The following is a 19409-nucleotide window of genomic DNA, read 5'->3' as shown; positions in this document are numbered from 1 at the left end:
GCGGAGCGCGCACGCCCCGCGCCTGCACCGGGGTGTGTCCGTCCGTGTGTCCGTCCGTGTGTCCGTCCGTGTGTCCGTCCGTGTGTCCGTCCGTGTGTCCGTCCGTGTGTCCGTCCGTGTGTCCGTCCGTGTGTCCGTCCGTGTGTCCGTCCGTGTGTCCGTGTCCCCGCCCGCCCCGGCGGCGGCCGGCGGGCGCTGAGGCGGCGGGGCCGCTGGTCTCCATGGCAACGCGCGGGCGGGGAAGCGCCGCCCTTCGCGCCACGCCGGCGGCCGCGAGGCCACGCCCCCGCCCCGCGAGGCCACGCCCCTCCGGGCGCGCGCGCGCCGCGTGGCCGCTTCCCGGGGCGGGGCGGGGCGTCCCGGCGGCGCGAGCGGGAGGCGGCGGCGGCGGCGGCTCCGTGTGGCCCCGCACGGCCCCGCACCCCGGCGCCATGGGCGATCCCGGCAGGCAGGACATCGCCGCCATCTTCAAGCGGCTCCGCTCCGTCCCCACCAACAAGGTGAGGGCGCGGGGCCGGGGGGGCGCGGCGGCGGCTGCCCTCCGCCGGTGTGACACGTCGCACTGCCGGCGGCCGGGAGGGAGGGAGGGAGGGAGAGGGCCCGCCCCGGCCCGGCGGGGGGGTCCGCTGGGCGCTGCGGGCGAAGCCGCCGTTCGGGGAGTGCGGCCCCTCGGGGGGAGGGCGGGTTCCGAACCGGCGGCTGCCAGCGGCCTTTGTGGCTGCTGCTTCGGTTGTTGGATCGAAGCAGCCGACCCCGCTGCGGCACGGGCGCTGCCGTGGCGATAAAAGTTTGATGTTTTCTCATCCCGTTGGACTCGTCCGGTGGCGACTTTAATTTTTCAGCCTTGCAAAGCGCTGTTGGTGCCGGGGGGCGTGCGGGGGGCGGCTGAGCCGGGACGGTGCCGCCTGCCCCGTGGTACCGGCTCTGTGGTGCTCGCTGTGGACATACCTGAAAAGCAACACGCTGGGAACTTGGGATTGGCGTCATGAAGGAACAGCTTGGTTGTGTTTTCTGGGAACGCGAAGCTGGAGGTCTGTCTGATCCAGAACTGACTTTCACGCCCCGAACACACATCCCGAAGGCTGTACAGGCAACGGACGCGTTTGGTTGCTCAGAAAGCAGAGCTCGCAGGAGAACATCCACCACTTAGTCTCTAACACAAGTACTCCTAAAACTTGCCTTTGCCAGGGGGGTGAAAAGTCCGTCGAGGACAGGTCCTGGTCCCGACAGGAGGGGTCAGGGAGATCTCTTACAACCCCTGAGTTCGCTGGCGCTGTCTCGGGGTTGGAGCCGTGCTTCGCGCGCGTGGGGATGGCCGGGCAGCCGGGAGGTGCTGCCCGAGGCCGGCCGGGCTCAGCCCGAGGCCGCAGAGCCACAGGCCGTTCCCCTGGGCCGGCGCCCCACCGCCCTGCTCGCCTTGGCGCGGTGGAGGTGGCACCCGCGGCCGCCCGACGCCTCTGTCCGCCCCTGCAGTCGCGTCGGTGCCACACGGGAACCCGGTGCCAAAGCAGCGCCGGCACGGCGTGTGCTGCCGCTTTGGAGGGGGGTGCAGAGGATTCGCTAACGCTGCCGCGAAGCCTGGTCCTGTCGACCTGTAAAGACAGAGGCAGGAGAGTGGGAAACATCAACAGCTTTGATCCCACAACTCGCCCGTGGCCCTGCGCCTGACCGGGCTCCTCCAGTAAAAGCTGGTGCTGTTACCAGTTTATCTCCTCGTGTTTGATTACATCTCGTTTTGTTTCCTTTCTCTTCTGTTCTTCTGACGCTGGCTGCCCCTTTTGTTTGTAGGGCTTTTCTGCTTGGAAGGAAAGCCACAGGAAAGTGCAAATATGGGAAAGGTTCAGCGTTAGGAGCTTGGTGGTGTACTTTGTGTTGTTTATGTATAGGGTTCGGGAGGAGCTGGTATCACTTCTGGGCAGCAGTTGGGTTCCTGACTGCCTGCTCTCAGCAGGCGTGTACATTCACGCTGTGCCAAGTGCTCTGCAGGAGTTCTCACTGCACATGAGTTTAGGAAAATAATTCTAATTTACATAAATGTGAGGTTTAACTTGTGGATTATAGGGTGCTTAAACTGATACTTGAATAATTGTCTTGAAATGTACATCTCTGTAGCTTGGTCTCGGTTTCCTTCACTTTGTATGGCAGGAGAAATAGCTTTATTGAGTTCCTGGTGTGTCTTTGGGTATTACATAATAGAGAGCTGCCTGATGGCACTTAACAAACGTGTTACAGTTATTAAATAGGATGTATTTTGTGCCTATAAAAATGTTCATAGTCCTTAAGCTCCCAGGTATTGCCAAGTGTCTGTAAAGCTCACCTGTTTTGAAGACTTGCACCCTGAGGCTGTGCTGTATAGTCTCTTTTAACCTGGCAGAGATACGTTTCTCCAAAACTGTCCATTTTTTACTCTCTTTTCCCTGGTTCTTTCTTTTCTTGTGTTGATAGTTGTATCCCTGTCTGCTTGGACACCAAGATCAAGGATCTGACCTGGCTGACCGCTCAGGGTGCGTTTGGCGGTGCTTTACCAGTTGTTCAGTTTTGTCATTAATGTGTATTGGGGGGTGGTTTAGGGGGGTGGCCCCAGAGCAATGTGTAGTATATCACGTCTCAAGTCATTTTAAGACCACGACGCTCCCAGGATGGGCAGTCCTGTCTCCTGCCGGTGGCACTCCCGTGGGCTCACGTGCCCGCGGTGTGAGTTGGACCCACCTTTGCTCCGAGGCAGCGCGGTGCCGGCTCCAGCGGGTCAGCACGGGTCGTTATTGCTGCTGATGCAAGAGGAGGGAAGCGTGGCTGGAGGCAGTGCCTGGTAGCTAAGGGAGAAGCTGCTTGGGTTTGGCTCACCTTTGGCCGGGTGTGAAGCCGCCTCCTGAGTTTAAGGCCGGGTCAGCGTTGGCGCAGCGCTGAGGGGGGAGCGGGGGGTGCCCCGGGGCAGCACCCTCCTGCCTGCCAGGGTGGGAGCGTGTGTACCCCGGGGACAAGTGCCCGAACCTGACATTTCCATAGGCTATATGTTACTACATTTCCGTATCCAGTAACAATATGTATTCTATATACGTTTATTAACGTGGGTGTCTTGTGCAAGGTGGATGTTGTACGATTTAATGACTGCTCACGGTGGGCTGTGCTCCAGTCTTTGTGTTTGCTCAGCTACAAACACCTTCATTACGTCTTTCGCTCTTTTTTTCAAAGTGACTCTTACTGAATCTAGGCTGTCCTGAAATGCTTTAACACAAAATAACCAAAAAGAATGCAAGTGTGTTTTAAAGGCAGTAACATATTTAAGCATATCCTTCAAACTGATTAATGATTGTGATATCTTGGTTGTACCTAACTCGGTATAGAAAATACACTTTATCTCTTTCTGAATGGAAATTGTTTCATAGGGTGGCTCTGAAATTGTCCGGTTTTGGTTTGGTTTTTTTTTTTTCCCAAGTTTTGTTACAATTCATGTGGTGGGAAACACTTTAAAAATTGAGAAAACTGACCAAAATGAGTCTTAAGTGTTAATGAAACATGCTTCGATTTCTGTTGCATAGCATGATGGAAATGGCAGTTTTTACATTACTTTCACAGGAAAATTAGATGTTCCTGCTTGTGTCACAATCCTAAAAGCTACAGATTCTCTGCATATGAATAATTTTCCCAGGTGTGTGGTAAACAGCTGACAGAGAGTCCTGCAGGAGCCGAGATGCTGAGCTGTTCACCAGCTCCCGAGGTGATGCAACTGACTGTTAAGATGCTGAAATTAAGAAGTGTTTGTAATTGTAGCGGGGAATGGCAGTAGATGCCACAGACTGTACCTATGGACGGATGCTTTTGCTGTAGAAGTACTTTGCAGCCTGTATAAGTACCACTGAAAAAGCACTGAGCGGATGGTGAAGTGCTTTCACACAGGAATAGATGTGTGCACATGGCATTAGCTAGGAATAGCTGTTTCTGTTTAAATTTGTGATCTTCCTTGCATTTGAAAATTGATTTGTATCAGATAATTTTTTTGTTTTGCTTTCCTTGGCCAAAGTAGTGCAAAATTCAGAATAACTGGAACAGAACTTAGAAGTTGTGGTGTGCAGGCCTGCAGAGTGTGTGGGCTGTAGCTGCAGATACCTCTTGTAGTTGAGGCTGAATGTTAGGAGCCCAGTGTGGTGGCAGAGGATGATTCTTGGTTTTGTCTATGCAGTAATTGTGGGCATAGTTGCTTTTTAAGCAGCCCACGTTACGGGCAGTGACGGGTTGGTACAGGGGTCCCTGTGGTGTCTGGCAGAGCGCTGGGCTGGGCAGCGCACAGCGGGGACACTTTCACCCACTGGACTTCAGAGGGTGCTCTGAGGGTCCGGACTCCGTGTAAGAAAGTCGATCATGGTGTCAGTGCTGCGGGTGACTGCGGCGCACGCACGTCCTGGCGAGAGTCAGCTCGGTGGTACATCACAGAGAGAGCTTGCCCTTGGGAAAATACTTGTGAAACTCGTCTGTATTGCAGCAGTGCCGAAGCGCTGCGTTACCTGTGCGTTTGGGCTGGGGTTCCCCGAGCCGGTGCCTCCGCCCGTGGCCCCCGTGGACGCTGGTTCTAGTCGGAAACCGGGAGGACACGTCATCCTGTCTAGTCAGGGTAGAGACACACAGGTGTGGGCAAACTGCGTAACTCCTCTTTATAGTTCTAAAATTAGGATAATATGAAGCTGTCACGTCAACAGGCGCCGTGGGGATGACTTATTTAAGTCTGATCACTGGAAGGGTGTTAACGTGACCTATGGTACAGCTATAAGACCCAGTTATACTCAAGTCCTGTTCCTCATCTTAATTTTCTTTAAGGTGTGTTTTGACTGCGGAGCAAAGAACCCAAGCTGGGCAAGCATCACATACGGAGTTTTTCTCTGTATTGATTGTTCAGGGACCCATCGATCACTCGGCGTTCATTTGAGTTTCATTCGGTGAGTAGTTTCTGTAGTTTTATAGTAAAAATTACATCTTTCAATGCTTCTGTTTGTTTGTTCAGATACCTGCTCAGAGAGGAAAACCCGTTCTTCTCTCAACTGCTGATTCAGACCTTTTTAATGTTTGTGTTGGCTTTGATGTATCTGATAGCTGCTTGGGAATTAGGGAAACAGGCAGAGCTCAGCAGAATTTGTACCACGCACCCATTGCCGTTGCCTGCTGCTTGTGTTAGCAGGGCGCATTTGTTGGCAGCTCTGTTTCTGCACTGGAGGTGATGAAAATGAAGAACAGAGTAAGCACCTTGAATATTTTTATCGTTCCTCCAAATCAAGAGTGTGGCAAATACTAGTTTATTATCTTCAGTAGTGTTTCAGCGTACAAAGATAATCTGAGCCCCAGCAAGCCCGTTCCGAGGGCTCAGGAGCATTTTGGCGGGTGTTTAGCTCAGTCTGTGGGTGCAATGCCTCTGCACCCCAGCTGCTGCTCAGGTGAGTACCTGAGCCATGGCCTGTGGGCCCTTTTAGCCCGAGAAATAATTACATCTTTGAAACGTCATGCTCTGCTTGAAGTGAGTGACAGAGGTGCGTCCAGGAACAGGTTGCAGATAAAAGCAGCCATTTTCAATCAGAGTTCTTCCTCTGCTGCCCTTTCACCACATACAGGAGGGTTACAGGAGGCCTCTCAGGAGTCCATTCCTAACAATCAGGGTGTTGCTGCACTGAGCCCCACGTTTTTGTTGTGATACCACATTCCAGTTGTCATTTTGTCCGTTACATGTGCTGGTCACCTGCTGCTAACAGGGTTCAGATGTGATTCCTGAAAACGTATCTTATTGGTGCTTTCTAAAAGGGAAAGCCTGTCAGCCAGAGGGTGCATTTTTTCCAAGCTTTTACAGTTTGAAAAACTGTGGCAGTTCTATATGGCTTTATTAATTTGTTTTGCACATTGTGTATTGTCACAGATTTATTTTATTTTCTACAGATGCATGTTTTTCACTTTACAAAAAAAAAAAGAGGGGGGTGAGAAACAGCTTAAAAAAAAAGGGGTAGATTTTAAATGGCTTTGAAGATAACAAAAATGTTTTCCTTTGTTTAGATCTACAGAACTGGATTCCAATTGGTCTTGGTTTCAGCTGAGATGCATGCAGGTTGGAGGAAATGCGAATGCTGTACGTACTCCTGAGTATTTGCTTTGCGCATTGAAGCCTGTTGGGCTTGGAAGCTATTGGCTGTCCTTACTGGCTCACATCTTGGGGATATTTTTATTTTTCCAGTTCATTTCTCTAGGGTTTTTTTTTCCCCTCTTGTTTTTAAGAATTCCTTTGAATGCTGCTTTCATCCTTCATACTTCTTGCAACTTTTCCATCTCATTATAATCTGCAAATATTTTATTTTTTCTTAGTCATTAATAAAAATCACTGAAAAGGCCCAATCGGATTCCTTGTCAGTATACATCTAATTTAACAGGGAAACACTGACAGCTGCTGAAAGATGGATTTCCAACAGCTTGTGAACCAAGCTTATGGGCATCTTCCTGTGTCCGTGTTTCCTTACATGGTTTGTGAAAACATCATGTCACATCACATCACTGTCCAGAGCCCCACTGAGGTCGAGATCTGGCTTACACCTGCGGTGCAGCTGAAGTGGAGATAAGACATGCTGCATGTCAGAGGGGAAACAGCAGTGGATTGGTTTGGGACAGTTCATCCTGGCTGTTACTTTCCACTTCATTTTTTATGTACTTACCAATAACTTTGTTACACAGTGGTTTTGTAAATCGAAGTTATGTTGACTGATGTATTATTCTCAATCTCCTTTTTAAAAGAGGATGTTTTCCCTTATCAACTCTTTCAGAATCTTGTTCTCCCATGTTTTTTCAAAGATTGTCCATCAGTAACTGAGAGTGCTTCCCTAAGATGACCCACCCAGTGTGTGAACATGCCATTTCCCTAAGCAGTTTCTACTTTTCTTCTAACTCCCTGCATGCTTTCCCCTTAACTTTCTTCATTTGTGCTTTCTCCTTAATGTTGTTCAAGAAACTTCACCCAAACTTGCTTTCCATAGGCTTTTTCTTAACAATCCACTTTCCTTAAGTCTAACACTTTAATATTCAGCTGTTTTTTCTTTTTTTTTCCCCTATTTCCATACAAAAAAAGATGGGTTTTGGTTTACCAAAAAAAGCGCTTGACTATCAAGTTAATAGAATGTGTGATACCATTTGCTAGTCAATTCTAGGTACTGAGAAAATGATTTTTTTTTTTAAGATCTCCCAGACAACTTGTGGAAGTCTGATATAAATGTATTGATTTGCTTTTGTTCAGATCCTAAATCGGAATAAAATCTTTCATTTATATTTTCATATTTGTATATAAATATGGGTGCATATCTATGTGCATACACGCTTTTGTTTTGAAGGGACACCACTTCTATAAGTCATTTTGCTGTCTGTACTGTTGAATATACATTGTTCTCTCTAGCATATGAGAGATGAAGTCACGCGATGCCTTCTAGAATATCATGAATGTCCTCTGAAGCACAGGTTTTGGCAATCAGTTTTACCTCTTCCTTTCTACACTTAATTTCAGAACTAGGATTCTTTGCATATGACAGCAAGTTTGCAATTTGTATATGCTTTTAAAATGTCCCACTAACTATTTGGTTTTTCTGTTCTTTGTATGTAAAGAGGTTGCCAGAATGGAGTTTTCTTTTTATTTTGGAGATCTACATAGACTTCATTATTTAAAAGATTAGATTTAGGTAGAGGAGCAGAGTATTTTGCTGCGTTGTGATACATTTTTCTGTTAAATGGCATTAGTTTTTGTTCCTCATAGCGCTTTCTGTGTTGTGCTTCATAGTCTGCTTTTTTCCATCAACACGGATGCACAACAAATGATACCAATGCAAAGTACAACAGCCGTGGTGCTCAGCTTTACAAGGAGAAGATTAAATCTCTTGCAACACAGGCAACGAGGAAGCATGGTACTGATGTGAGTAGTGTGTGTCCCTGTCGTTAACGTTTCTGAAAAATTTTATCTTCATTCTCCCTAGAGTCATTTGAAGTTTCTGGTTAGGAATGCAAAAGGTTCTCTGTCTTCAGGAGGTGCTGATACACACTGCAGTGAATAGGCAAGCTGGGGAGTGAACTATTTGTAGCTTACCTTTTTTGTTTGAAAAACAATATTGAGATAGAGCTCAACTGGGTATTTCAGGATCATTTCTGGGTCATACAAAACATTAATTTTAACGCTTGCAGTAATTACAGGAGTTCTGGGCAGAAACTTCGGGTGTTTTTCTAAATGACAACTTCTTTGTTTGCAGGTGTGCTCTAAAATTATATTAGTTGTATTGCATAACAAAAATGTCAACACTTCTCCATGAACTGTACAGTGGTTTTGGTTTTGCTTAGCTGGAACTGAAGTATTGAGAAGTGCAGCATGTAAAAGCATAAAAGTGCTAATAGATTTAACTACAAAATATTTGGGATTTAAGTGGTATTTGATTTGAACAGGTAAATGTGTGGTTTTGCTTTTTTCCCTACAAAAATAATATTTGAAAAATAAGCAGGTTATCTATGTCCTGAACTTGCATTAAAAATGCTGAAACAGTTCATGCATGCTGTCAAAACATTGTTAAACGTTTTAACATTGTTAAGTTTGACAAGAGTTCTCTTCTTCATGCACAGAAAGCGTGTTTTGATTGTTTAATTCAGCTTGTTAAAGTCTGTGACTGATTCATTTGGAGTTGATCAGATGAGTGGGAATTAAAAGCAGGAAAGCTTGTTTTTTTTTTTCTAATACATACATCAAATAGCATGACATTTAATGGGTTATAATAGTTCTTTATCATAAGTGTTATAGACAATATAGTTCACATCACTAACTCCAGAGAGTATTTTTGACTTACTGAACAGCTTTAGATGTAAAGCACGTTCAAGTAAATGTACCACGTGCATTTAAGCTGACAAGTTCCCTAAATGACACTTTGAAGAACTGCTGTTATCTTGCTTCAATTACAGATTCCCTCCAATTGTTCAATATTTGTGCATTTCTTATCTAAAAATTATAGTAAATATCTTTTTCAGTTACGTACTTCAAGTTTAAGTGATTATGTGCTAATTAAATTGCTGAAGTAAATTATTCAGATAATTAGATTTAGTACCAGCCATCCCCTCCTCACATTTTTTAAAATTTCATCTCTACCAGTTAGAGTCAGTTGTTGAATGGTGAGATAAGCTCCTCTGTGCATTCAGTAACCTTGTTCACAGGGGTCATTATTTTTGGTCACGTATCTCTTGCACATGGTAGAAGGAGCCATGAGAAGTTATCTGCCTGTGAGTGACCTTGGAGTGCAGGCCACAGGCGATGGTCGTGTCCTGCAGGATGCTCAGGCTGGTCAGAGGCCCCGTGGGCCCTCCAGCCCGCCCCGAGATCTGGCATCCTGCAGAACTCTGCCTGAGCTGTGGCAGAGCTCCGGGGGCTCCGGGGCCAGGGGGGAGGATTCACCGGAGGACCAGACTACACCGGTGCAGTTCTGAGTCGGTTTCCAGGCACTGCTAGTGTCATGTTTTCAGGGTTTTTTGCTTTGGGCAAAATAAGAATATTAGGGAGAAAATACCTCATATGAGAATATGAAAAAACTAACTTCTTACAAAGCTCTAGCAATACTAAATGTTGACAGTGTTACTGCAGCAGAGCTTATACTGAGCATTTTGTGGGAAGAAAATGGTTCATGTGAAGGAACATGTCAGAGAGATAGGAAATTAAAAAAAGGTAATGTCGTATATTGAAGCTCAAATTTGTAAGGAAAAACTATGTACCAGGAAACAAAAATCAATACATTTTTTACCTGAAAAAAAAAAAGAAGGTAGTGTTAAGGTTAGTACATTTGAAAAAAAATACATTAATGCAATTGTCCTGCAATTCTCACTCTTTTAATTCTAGCTGTGGACGGATGGATGTGGAATGCCACCTGTGTCACCTCAAAACAAAGAGGAAGACTTTTTTGCATCCCATGTTTCTCCCAAGGTATAGATTACCTGTATTTCATTCTTGTTAACTTCCTAAACACTTAGGCTAGCTGTGTGTTCTGTGATGAAGATTAAACCCTGAAACAAAACCTTATAGAGAAAGGGTAAATCAGTGAGTTAACATTTATCTGCTTTTCCTTCTGTGGGTCTCAAAATTATTCCTGCATGTGAACCACTTTCTGAGGTGGTAATTTAGAATGACCCAAATATAGCTAAATGTGGAATGAAACTATCTTTTTTGTAGGCATACATTCCACTTGGACTCATGAGTCCTTGCTTGGGAGTGCTCTGATTGAAGGATACTATGTGATAACTTCGGGTTTTAACCAGTAAAGTTTAACAGTTCTTAAAACATTGGCTGAGCAGAATCTTTTTTTTATCCCTCCGAAATACTTGCATCCTCTTTGACAATGTTAAAGTAACTTTCCAAAAGCAGCTGCTGCTGCTGGGTTTTGTTTCTTTGATCCTACCTCCTTAAGGTGATAGATGTGGTGTTTATTTCACAGAGTAATGTTTCAGAGACTCTTGAGTCTGGTATTTGAAAAATATCAGTGAAAACAACTTCAGCAATTGTGATCTTCAACTTAGAGCAATTAAGTTACTACTACAGCTAGTGTTCCTAGATACTGCAACAATATTAAGCGTTCTAGTGTAATTACTTTCCAGTACAGTTGCAGTCTGTGAACACCTAAAACACAAGTATGACTATGAGGCATATTTTGGGATAGAGTAGAATTCAGAGAGCTTGGATCTATCAGATTAGCCCTTATTGTGAAAACTCTTCACCAGTTCATATGTGTGTTAATTACCCTGGCATGATGCTGTGGTTGTGCATGTGCATCAGCAGCAAACAATAAAAACCTGTGCAGGTTGCTCCTGCCTGCGCCTGGGCAAAGAACAGTGAAGATGAGAGGACATTTACTGACTTTCTAGTCCTTGGATGGTTAAGGGACCATCCATACTAGTCCCTGGATGGTTACGGGACCATCCTTTCGAGTCTGTGGGAGGCTTAAGGTTGAAAAAGGGTTTTTTTTCCTTTTGGTTATTCAGTTGTGACATTGCAAAATGTAACTTTTTTGTTGTATTTGTGAGTTGTCAAAAATTATGCATTTTAAGGGAAAATTCAGCCTTTTTGCTATTTATTTGTTTCATTTTAGGAACTTCTACTTCAGCCAGTATTTAAATGCCTCACAAAAATAAATTTCAGCATCTTTGAGACACTGAAAGAGTATTTGTATTTTACAGACTGGGAAGATTGCTGCATTACTCAGAAATGTTCATTGGAAAGACCAAAAAAACCCCAGTTATTTTGAATTCTCATCTGTTATCTTTACCAGAAGATCATCTGTCCTGATAGTAGAAAATAAAAAAAAGGAGTATTTCTGTTTGCAAAAGGCAGCTTGGAAGAATGTTTGCCGTTGAGGGGGAAAAGCATAAACTGATGCAATCTAAAGAGAAAGACATTTAAGCAGAAAAGTGTTGCAGATATTTTTGTGGTTGAGGACAAGAAGCAGGAACTTGATACAAACCCTCTTAAGAGAATGTATCGGTAGGATAAAGTAAATTTTCACATCAAACTTTCCAGGTAGCTACAAAGGTAGGGGTAGAGACAAGCAGTCTATGTCCCTCAGGGCGAAAGGTTATTTGGGTATGGGTGTTTGAGAGAGTTTTGAGATTGAGGTTTTGGGGAAGAATAAGCATGAACTGGCAGTGGCACAGCACTGGTGGAAAAGATAATACTAAGCAGATATTGTTGTGCCCAGGTCATAACCCTGTTGAGGAGGGCGTGTCTTGGGGCAGCCGGAGGGCTGCTCACATCGAAAACTGAGTGTTAGAGAATGGGAACTGCAAGAGCTTAGTGTGGGGAGAAGCTTGTTGATGATATGTAGAGAAGTGATCCAGATTTCCTGCACTGTATTACTGTTGTGAGTAAAGACAATTAATACCCAGCATACCATAAATAAATCTAAAGCACAATTAAAGTGCCTATCATTGTTTTGGATGGTAAACACACAGAAATTCCTGAGAGGGTGCTCAGGAGTGGTTTGAAACCAGCTCGCTTTAGCAAGGGTAGGCATTGCTTGTAGCTTGAATGACTGCCCTTCGGAGAACAGACTTTAAACCTAGAAGCTGTATTCATAGGAATCCAGTATTAACTAATCACTGATGCTGAGGCAGTCTTTGAGCTCAGTGCTCATATTTACCTGCTGTATCCTATTTTGTGTGCGTTTCTGATTTTGTATTTTTTTTCAAGGCAAAGAATACAGAGCGGGTGCTATCAGAGGCAGAGCCAGATGCTCTACAGCAGAAAATTTCAGAAAATATTGCAGAATGCTATGAAGGTATGACTGATTCTTTGTTTAACAGTGAGCTGCATTTTTCTGGTAGTCTCTTTAAAGGTTCAGTCTCTTTTTACCCTACTCTAATAGTTAAATAACCTAACCTTGCTATTAATGCAAGAATTTTAGGAGAGGAAGGACTTTTTAGAAGGGTTATGCTAGAATCTATGGGACTGCATTTTCCTTTAATAATGTTTAAATGGAAATTAAAATTTGATGCAAAAAAATTCAGATGAATCTTTGGGTGCCTGCAGCTCTTTTAGTGACTAGTAAAGCTGTGATAGAAATAACACACTGTGCTGTATGTATCAAACAGTGCCCTGAGTACAGTGAGTTGTGGTTTGGTATTTTAAGCACTTTCAAAGAGCCTTCTGATATTCTTACTCTGGTTACTCATTATGTTTTAGGACCAGAACATGGACCAAGTGTTGATTGCCTTAGCAGATCACCGAAAGCTGCATTAGGTAATGAGTGTAAGCAGAATAATCGCGTATTAAATACTCGTTTGTACAGAGAATGTGTGACTGGGAAGAGATGTGGAATTCTTACTTTGATATCAGTGTGTGTGAATTAGTTGAAATCTGAATTTGTATTACAACTTCTTCTGTTTAACAGTGTACTAGTACTAAGAAATTAATTTTAGTCAGTGTTGTTCTGGTTTTACCTATCTTCTCTCAGCCGACCTGATGAATTTAAATGCTGCAGGTATCACACCTACTAAAGGTGACTGTTAATGTTTTACACCTGTAGGTTGCTTTAAGTTCTGCATTTAAAGTGCACAGGTGGAATAGAGCATTGTGTTGTGACTAACAGCCTGTTGTTTTTGTTAAGCAAACACATCTTGTACTAATAGGTCAGTCTTTCTATCTAGACATAGTTTTTGCTCCCTTTTCAGGAAACTGAGCATAAAAATTCAGACTGGAAAAATCTTGTATTTGTAATACAATATTGTCAGTGTCTAGAGTCTTAATACACTCTTCAGTGTTAAGTAAATTATTCTATATGTAAAAAAAGTTGAGGAATATAGAGTAGAACAGAATACATCAGTGACTGATCATTTTGACAATCATCCTGCAGGAGCAGGTTTCTGAGAATAGAGAGTATTGATGCTCAGCAGCACAGGGGTAGTAAAGAAGTGGTGGTTGGGTCTAACCCAGTGCTTCGGGAAGGTATGATTGTCACCACTGTGCTTATGTTCGCTGGGTTGGGGTTGGGTTTTGGTGGGGGGTTTTTGAGAGGTGGAGGCTGGAAAAAATAGTTCAGCACATACACTTCCTGGTTTTCTCATTTGTATCTTTAACAAGTGTTCTCATAAAACAAGTGCTTTTCTTGTTTGTTTTGGATGTCACAAGTTCTATCTTATGTGAAGAATCTCTGTTCTGCATGTGCTGTTGCCAGCTAAATTTCAGCTCAAACCAGTTTTTCTGTACATACAAACGTTCAGTAGGATTTGTTGATTGAAAATGTGATTGTGGGGGATTTATCCTGGCTCAGGATAGCTGGTGCAGTGCCTCAGAATGTGGTGAGTCGTGTTAGGGTCTTACTGAAAACATCGAAGTCAGGAGTTGTGTCAGACTTCATGCAGAGCAGAATGAGGGTTCGTTTCTGTGTTTCGGGATTTAATACAGAGGATTAAGGCTGGAACTTTAAAACTTTATGTATAAAGCCAGACTCCAAGTACTGTACTTAGGCGATTGGTCAAAGCTGTTCATGTAGTGGCAGAGTATGTTGTCACCTTTGATAATGCTTCTGATTTTGTTGATGATGATACAGGTGTGTTTTACCTGTGCCACTGGTGGGTTTAAACAGCCAATACCTTCTATCCAGGAAACGGTTTATCTTGGAAAGGGCACAGGGTCAGGTAGACCTCTAGTCTGGTTCAGAATAGCAAGTCCAGGTTTCTTGTGCTGTTTACTAGCAGGTACCTACAACTGAAAACTGTGTGGCAATTTTATCTCTGTTGTGTACTTGCAAGAGATACAATATCCTTAATCAGAGGCAGTTTGAGATATTCACAGAGCTATTCCCCATAACTCAGGATCTCAGGCTCTTAGTGCAGACGCTGTAATACTTAAAGGCCTTAAAATAAATTCCAAAAAGCTATTTTGAGGCTGATATTGTGGGAATTATCTTCTTCAGTTCTGGAATTAATAAAATTATGTGTAAAGTAACGTACATTTAATCCTTGCAGAGAACACCACCTTCATAAAAAAGAAGCCAAATCAAGCTAAGAAGGGGGTAAGTAAAAATAAAAAAATGCGTATTTTAAACTGTGTTATAGATCTCTGGAAATATGTAGATTACAATATAGAAATATATCATGTAAGTTAGCACTAAACACTACTTGTATCAGTAACAATTTCTGAAACTAAAATGGAATTGAAAACCATTTCTATGTCAAAACAGCCAATGGTCTGTTTCAAAATGGGTTATTGTTAAGATTATTTTGTGTAACAGGTTGCTGTTATTATGTGGTAGAGTGCTTCAGATCTGTGGGTGGATTTCTGACCCCAGATAAATTCAGTCTGTTTACACATGTAGAGCTTACTGAGCTGTCCAGGCTTCCACATGTTGTATAGCTGAGTGTCATTTTCTCTCTGCTGTCTGGACCTGAACAGCAGGTGATTTTTTTTTTCAAAAATGAGCAAAATAAAAATGTCAAAGCATACACTGATGTCAAGATCTGTATCCCACTTCTTTTCACAGCCGTTGTCTGAGCAGGTTCACTAGTGCCCCGTAACCTTGCCTCTCACTTGCTGATACTGGGTCGCAGGGCTTCTTTAGGCTTTCACCTGAGTTAGTTGGCACTGCAATATTTTTGTAGCAAATCCTGAAAACAGAGGGAGTTCCAGTAGCACTTTGGAGTGGCTAAATACACGTGTGATATAATCTGCCAGTACAAGGTGAGTCTGAGACATTCAGATCTGTGTTTCTGGAGCAGTCCTCACCTCATAGCACACAGCAGTATGGTATTTGGTTGTATTTACAGGTAATTCTGGATAATTTCAAGATAGTTTACAGACTTGTTTCTGGATGGGGTCTTAGCACTTTCTTAGGCATCTGGTCTTTGTAAAGAAGGCATGAGGAGAGCTGAGTATTTCAGAGTGGTGGTTCAAGGAACCTGAGAACTGAATAAGACCACTCAAGTTAACTCAGGATTTCTAGGAAAAGCTGTTTTGAATGTATGGCTCTTAAGGGCCAGGAAAACAGCCCTAGTGTTAGGCTGTTAGGGTGACAGTATGTTACAGGGAGTCACTTCTTTTAAGTCTGGGCTATTGTATGGCCAAAGATTTTGAAGGTTTGTTGGAGTAGAATAATTTAGATTAAAACCTATTATTTCTTGCTCCCACTAGAGGGCCCTAATATGCAAGAGGAATTTCTTATTCTAAGTGGTACATGCCAGGTGTGTTCCCTTCCAGGGAGAAAAGCCAAACTGAGCTCACAGGCGCACACACAGTTTTTGAGCTGTGGTGTCAGAGACAAAAACTGTATGTATGTGAGCCAGAGCTTTTACATGAACACTTTAAAGCATTAAAAGGTTAAGATGTATTGTGAAAATTAATATTGCTGCAGTGTTGCAGATTAAAAACATGGGAGACTAAGGACAGCGGTTTGTGTGCTGTGCCACTGTCTGAATCAGCATCACTGTATCTGTTCATCTTCGTAGTATTGAGTGTTTTTAAAATCTTTCAAAATCAGAATGAAAGAGTATGTATACCTGTATTGAAGTAATGTGAACTAGAAATAGAATTATTTTAAAAGAACAAGCGCAAAACTGAAATCTCTCAGATGATGTGTTTATCTAAAAAAAGTTTACAATGCTTTGTCACGTGCAAAGGCTAATCATGCATGCACACACATACAAAACTTGCGTGTTGCTCTCCTGCCATGAGTCAATAAATGCCTATGTACATGCTTATTAAAACTATGTATAAATCAATACTTAAGATAACACACTAGCACAGGCCAGTGAGAACTAATTCAAGAATCTTTGCCACTTCTAAATGTAAATCCTGAATTAAGTGAATGAGCACCAAAAGGTTCCATTGCAACGAGTTTTATTATGTTATTCCTACGCAACAAAATCATTATTAAGAAACTAAAGTTGCACTTTACATTATAATATTTATTTAAACATGCCAAGCTCTGAACAATTGAAACTAATAATGGTTTCATTACCCTGTGATGCTTGGCCCCAGAGCTAACTGAATTTGTAAGTTAGTAGAAGTATGTAGAGGGTCAAAACATGAAAAAATATCTTTTCTGTGCCAGATTTTCATTGTTGTTTGCCAATGCTCCCAAACAGAGCGTAGTGTTTGCTGTTGCTTTCAAAGTTGACTGTTGAAGCTTGTGTCACTTACAATATTGGGGCTTTTGTTTTTTTGTTTTTCAATAAATCAAGCTTGGTGCCAAAAAAGGTGGTTTGGGGGCACAAAAAGTGAGCAGCCAGAGCTTTACTGAGATTGAAAAACAAGCACAAGCTGTAGATAAAATGAAGGAACAAGAGGATCTTCATAGCAGTAAGAAAACTGAGAAGGAAGAGCCACTGTAAGTATGAATTATATGTACAATGGTGAACCATGAAGCCTAGTTTCATGCTAATGAAGTAATTGTCAACATTTTAAATACTACCAAAGATTATCTCTTGCAAATAAAACTGCAGTTCTTGCTTTAAAAAGAAACTCAAATGTGGATGAGGTGGGCCAGACAGTAATTCCCCATTGCCCTTTTTTTTGCCATGGAGTATATGTTTCTACAGTTGATGATTTACTGTAGCAAAAGCCCAATGCTAATTTTAAAAATAACCTTTAGTGTTATTGTTATTTGACACAAAATAAGGAGACATTCTACTGATACATATGAATAAAATGTGAAAGAAATCTAAAATACGTTAACATTAATTATTACCACAGCAGACTCTTGCCTCTTGAACTTCCTTTACCCCATGCTAGTTACCTAGTTTATTTTGTTTTGACGTAGTGAACTGGATGCTTTAAAAAAATAGTCTTTCTAAGAGCACAGGGAACATACAAATATTCAGCTTTATTTGTACTTGCTGGGTAAGAGTTCCTGTGCTGAAGGCAGGGGGTAGTTTAGGTATGACTAGAATTGCCTGCTTAAGTTTCAGCTGGTTTATGCTGGAACTGCCTTCATTTTCACCAAAACCCTTTGAATATTTTTGTCTGAGGCCTCAAATCAGTTAGTCCCATCTTAATTAATAAACACTCAGCCCTAAAGCTCAGAGAGTGCCCTTCCGGATTCCTTCCACTACATTTCTTTGCTACGTGTTTTGGTTTTTAACATTTTGTTACTTGTCATCAAAGATGTTAGTGTACACTTTTACAAAGCTTAATGTCCTCTCTTAAGTGCTAAAATGCATCATTTTTACAACCTATTGAGAAGTTTTCTGAATTATTACATCATTACAGGATCACTTGGAGCTCACAGTACCAAGCTCTTTGGTCTGTAATCTCCTCCCTACTCCTTTTGCTCACTTTTATGTAGCCTCTGCAGAAACGGATGTTTTGTGTGCGTCAGAAATATTAATCACAAGGGGATCATTCATTTTTCAAGAAGTATTTTTACCACAAAGTCAGTGATTGCCAAAAACTGCCAGTAGAGTGACTCAGGAACGGACTACTAAGAGTCAGGAAAAATGTTTGCTCATTATTATTTATTATTATTCTTTTATGATATTATCTTTAATGTTATAATTCAGTTTGGAAGGAAGTCCCATGTAGTGATGCATTTTTTTGTCAGAAATGTATAAATCTGTATAGATCCAAGGCAATCTTTAGTATAAGGTCGCTGCAACCTTTCAGCAGTGGCCAGAACCCTCTAAAAACGCCTGCAGACAGGAGGGGTGCAGTACTCTTCAGTTTATGGATCCTGTCCCAGTAGAGGCCAGACAACTGTGCTTCCCTTGAGATTAACTTTTTGGATTTTTAACTGTAGATGGCAGTATGTACCAAAATTACAGAAGGGTGAATACTTTTAAAATTACATTTGCTTCCAACTAATCTGTGTGGTGGTTTCCATTTTAAAAGCTTGAGTAATGAGCTTTAGTAAATTAATTCAGTGTGGCTTGGTTACACGGTGGGCATGGAAGCGATGCTTTTGTAGTCTAGTGCTTAGAAGGAGAAAGAGTCCTGAGGCTTAAAACTTAAAATGTGATTTTATAATTGGTATAGTTTCTTTATTTCCTGCTGTGGGCTGACAAGAGTCACTTTAAAAAAAAAATTATCAGTATCCCTATTTGTTTTAATCAACAGTAAATAAGATTTTTGATGTTCATGAAAACAGATGTCATAGGGTGGGCTGTTAATCTTTCTACTTAAAGTGCTGGGTAGATTTTGTCAATAGCAGTTTCAAGTTGAATTTTAGAGAACATTTTCAGTTTTCTGTGTAACAGTTGATCCTAAACTGTAAGAATTGTTTTACATTGTCCCTGAACATACTCCGTGCTTTGAAGGTTTATTTTTCTGAGTCTGTTGGTTTCAAAAGTCATTCCACAGATGGCATCCTGGTTCGTGTCTGACTTTTATTGTTACAAGCATCTGAACATAAAATGTAGTGATTTTTTTTTTTAGTTCTGGCTCCAAGTCCTCTGAAAGCCCTGAAGGATGCCTGATCATCATGGGGCTGAGATGGCTCTCTCCTCATTTTTGAGATGCCTCATCTGTGGGGGAGCGATGTCCCGTTCCTTATCGCAGGCTGGTGCCCCTGTCCCTTGTCTGTGAGGGAAAGCAGTCAGCTGCTGAGCCCTTTCCATTCTGAGAGGTGCAGCCACAGCAAAGCTCCTGCCTTGCCAGGGATGCACGAACCAGAGGGGTGGGAGCTTTGGTAGGGGCACCTGCTACTCCTGGTTAAAGTGAAGTCAGTATGGCTGGGGCCAGAAAAAATCAAGCTGGGAAGAGCCTGTTTCAGTTACCCAATAGTTAAGAGACACAGAGGAAGAAAATACTCCTTGGTCAAAAACTTGGGTTTTTTTCATTCCTGCTTCTGCACAAGCTGGACAGAAAGTTCCAAGGGGTTTCAGACTCAGGTACTTCCTTTCTGCTTGCAGCAGGTCATCTACCAGCAGCATCCTCACTCTGATTTACCTTTCTT

General features: G+C 42.7%; 1 protein-coding gene across 3 annotated transcripts in view; it reads left to right on the top strand.

Moving 5' to 3' along the window:
• Nucleotides 1–353: 353 nt before the first annotated feature.
• Nucleotides 354–19409, top strand: part of ARFGAP3 (ARF GTPase activating protein 3) — a 32071-nt gene continuing 13015 nt past the window's right edge. Inside the window, exons 1-10 of one of the 3 annotated variants that reach the window (XM_074901180.1) lie at nucleotides 354–500; nucleotides 4813–4931; nucleotides 6031–6103; nucleotides 7790–7921; nucleotides 9875–9958; nucleotides 12215–12302; nucleotides 12707–12763; nucleotides 12978–13022; nucleotides 14491–14537; nucleotides 16702–16847. In XM_074901180.1, coding sequence (XP_074757281.1) covers nucleotides 432–500; nucleotides 4813–4931; nucleotides 6031–6103; nucleotides 7790–7921; nucleotides 9875–9958; nucleotides 12215–12302; nucleotides 12707–12763; nucleotides 12978–13022; nucleotides 14491–14537; nucleotides 16702–16847 — 860 coding nt within the window. In that variant the 5' untranslated portion in view covers nucleotides 354–431. The remainder of the gene's footprint in view (nucleotides 501–4812; nucleotides 4932–6030; nucleotides 6104–7789; nucleotides 7922–9874; nucleotides 9959–12214; nucleotides 12303–12706; nucleotides 12764–12977; nucleotides 13023–14490; nucleotides 14538–16701; nucleotides 16848–19409) is intronic. The other 2 variants (XM_074901182.1, XM_074901181.1) reach the window with 2 other exon arrangements.

The sequence above is a fragment of the Athene noctua genome, chromosome 3, assembly GCF_965140245.1.
Source record: "Athene noctua chromosome 3, bAthNoc1.hap1.1, whole genome shotgun sequence".
NCBI lineage: Eukaryota > Metazoa > Chordata > Aves > Strigiformes > Strigidae > Athene > Athene noctua.
The sequence above is the reverse complement of the archived record's forward strand: the minus strand, read 5'-3'. Positions and strand labels throughout refer to the sequence as shown.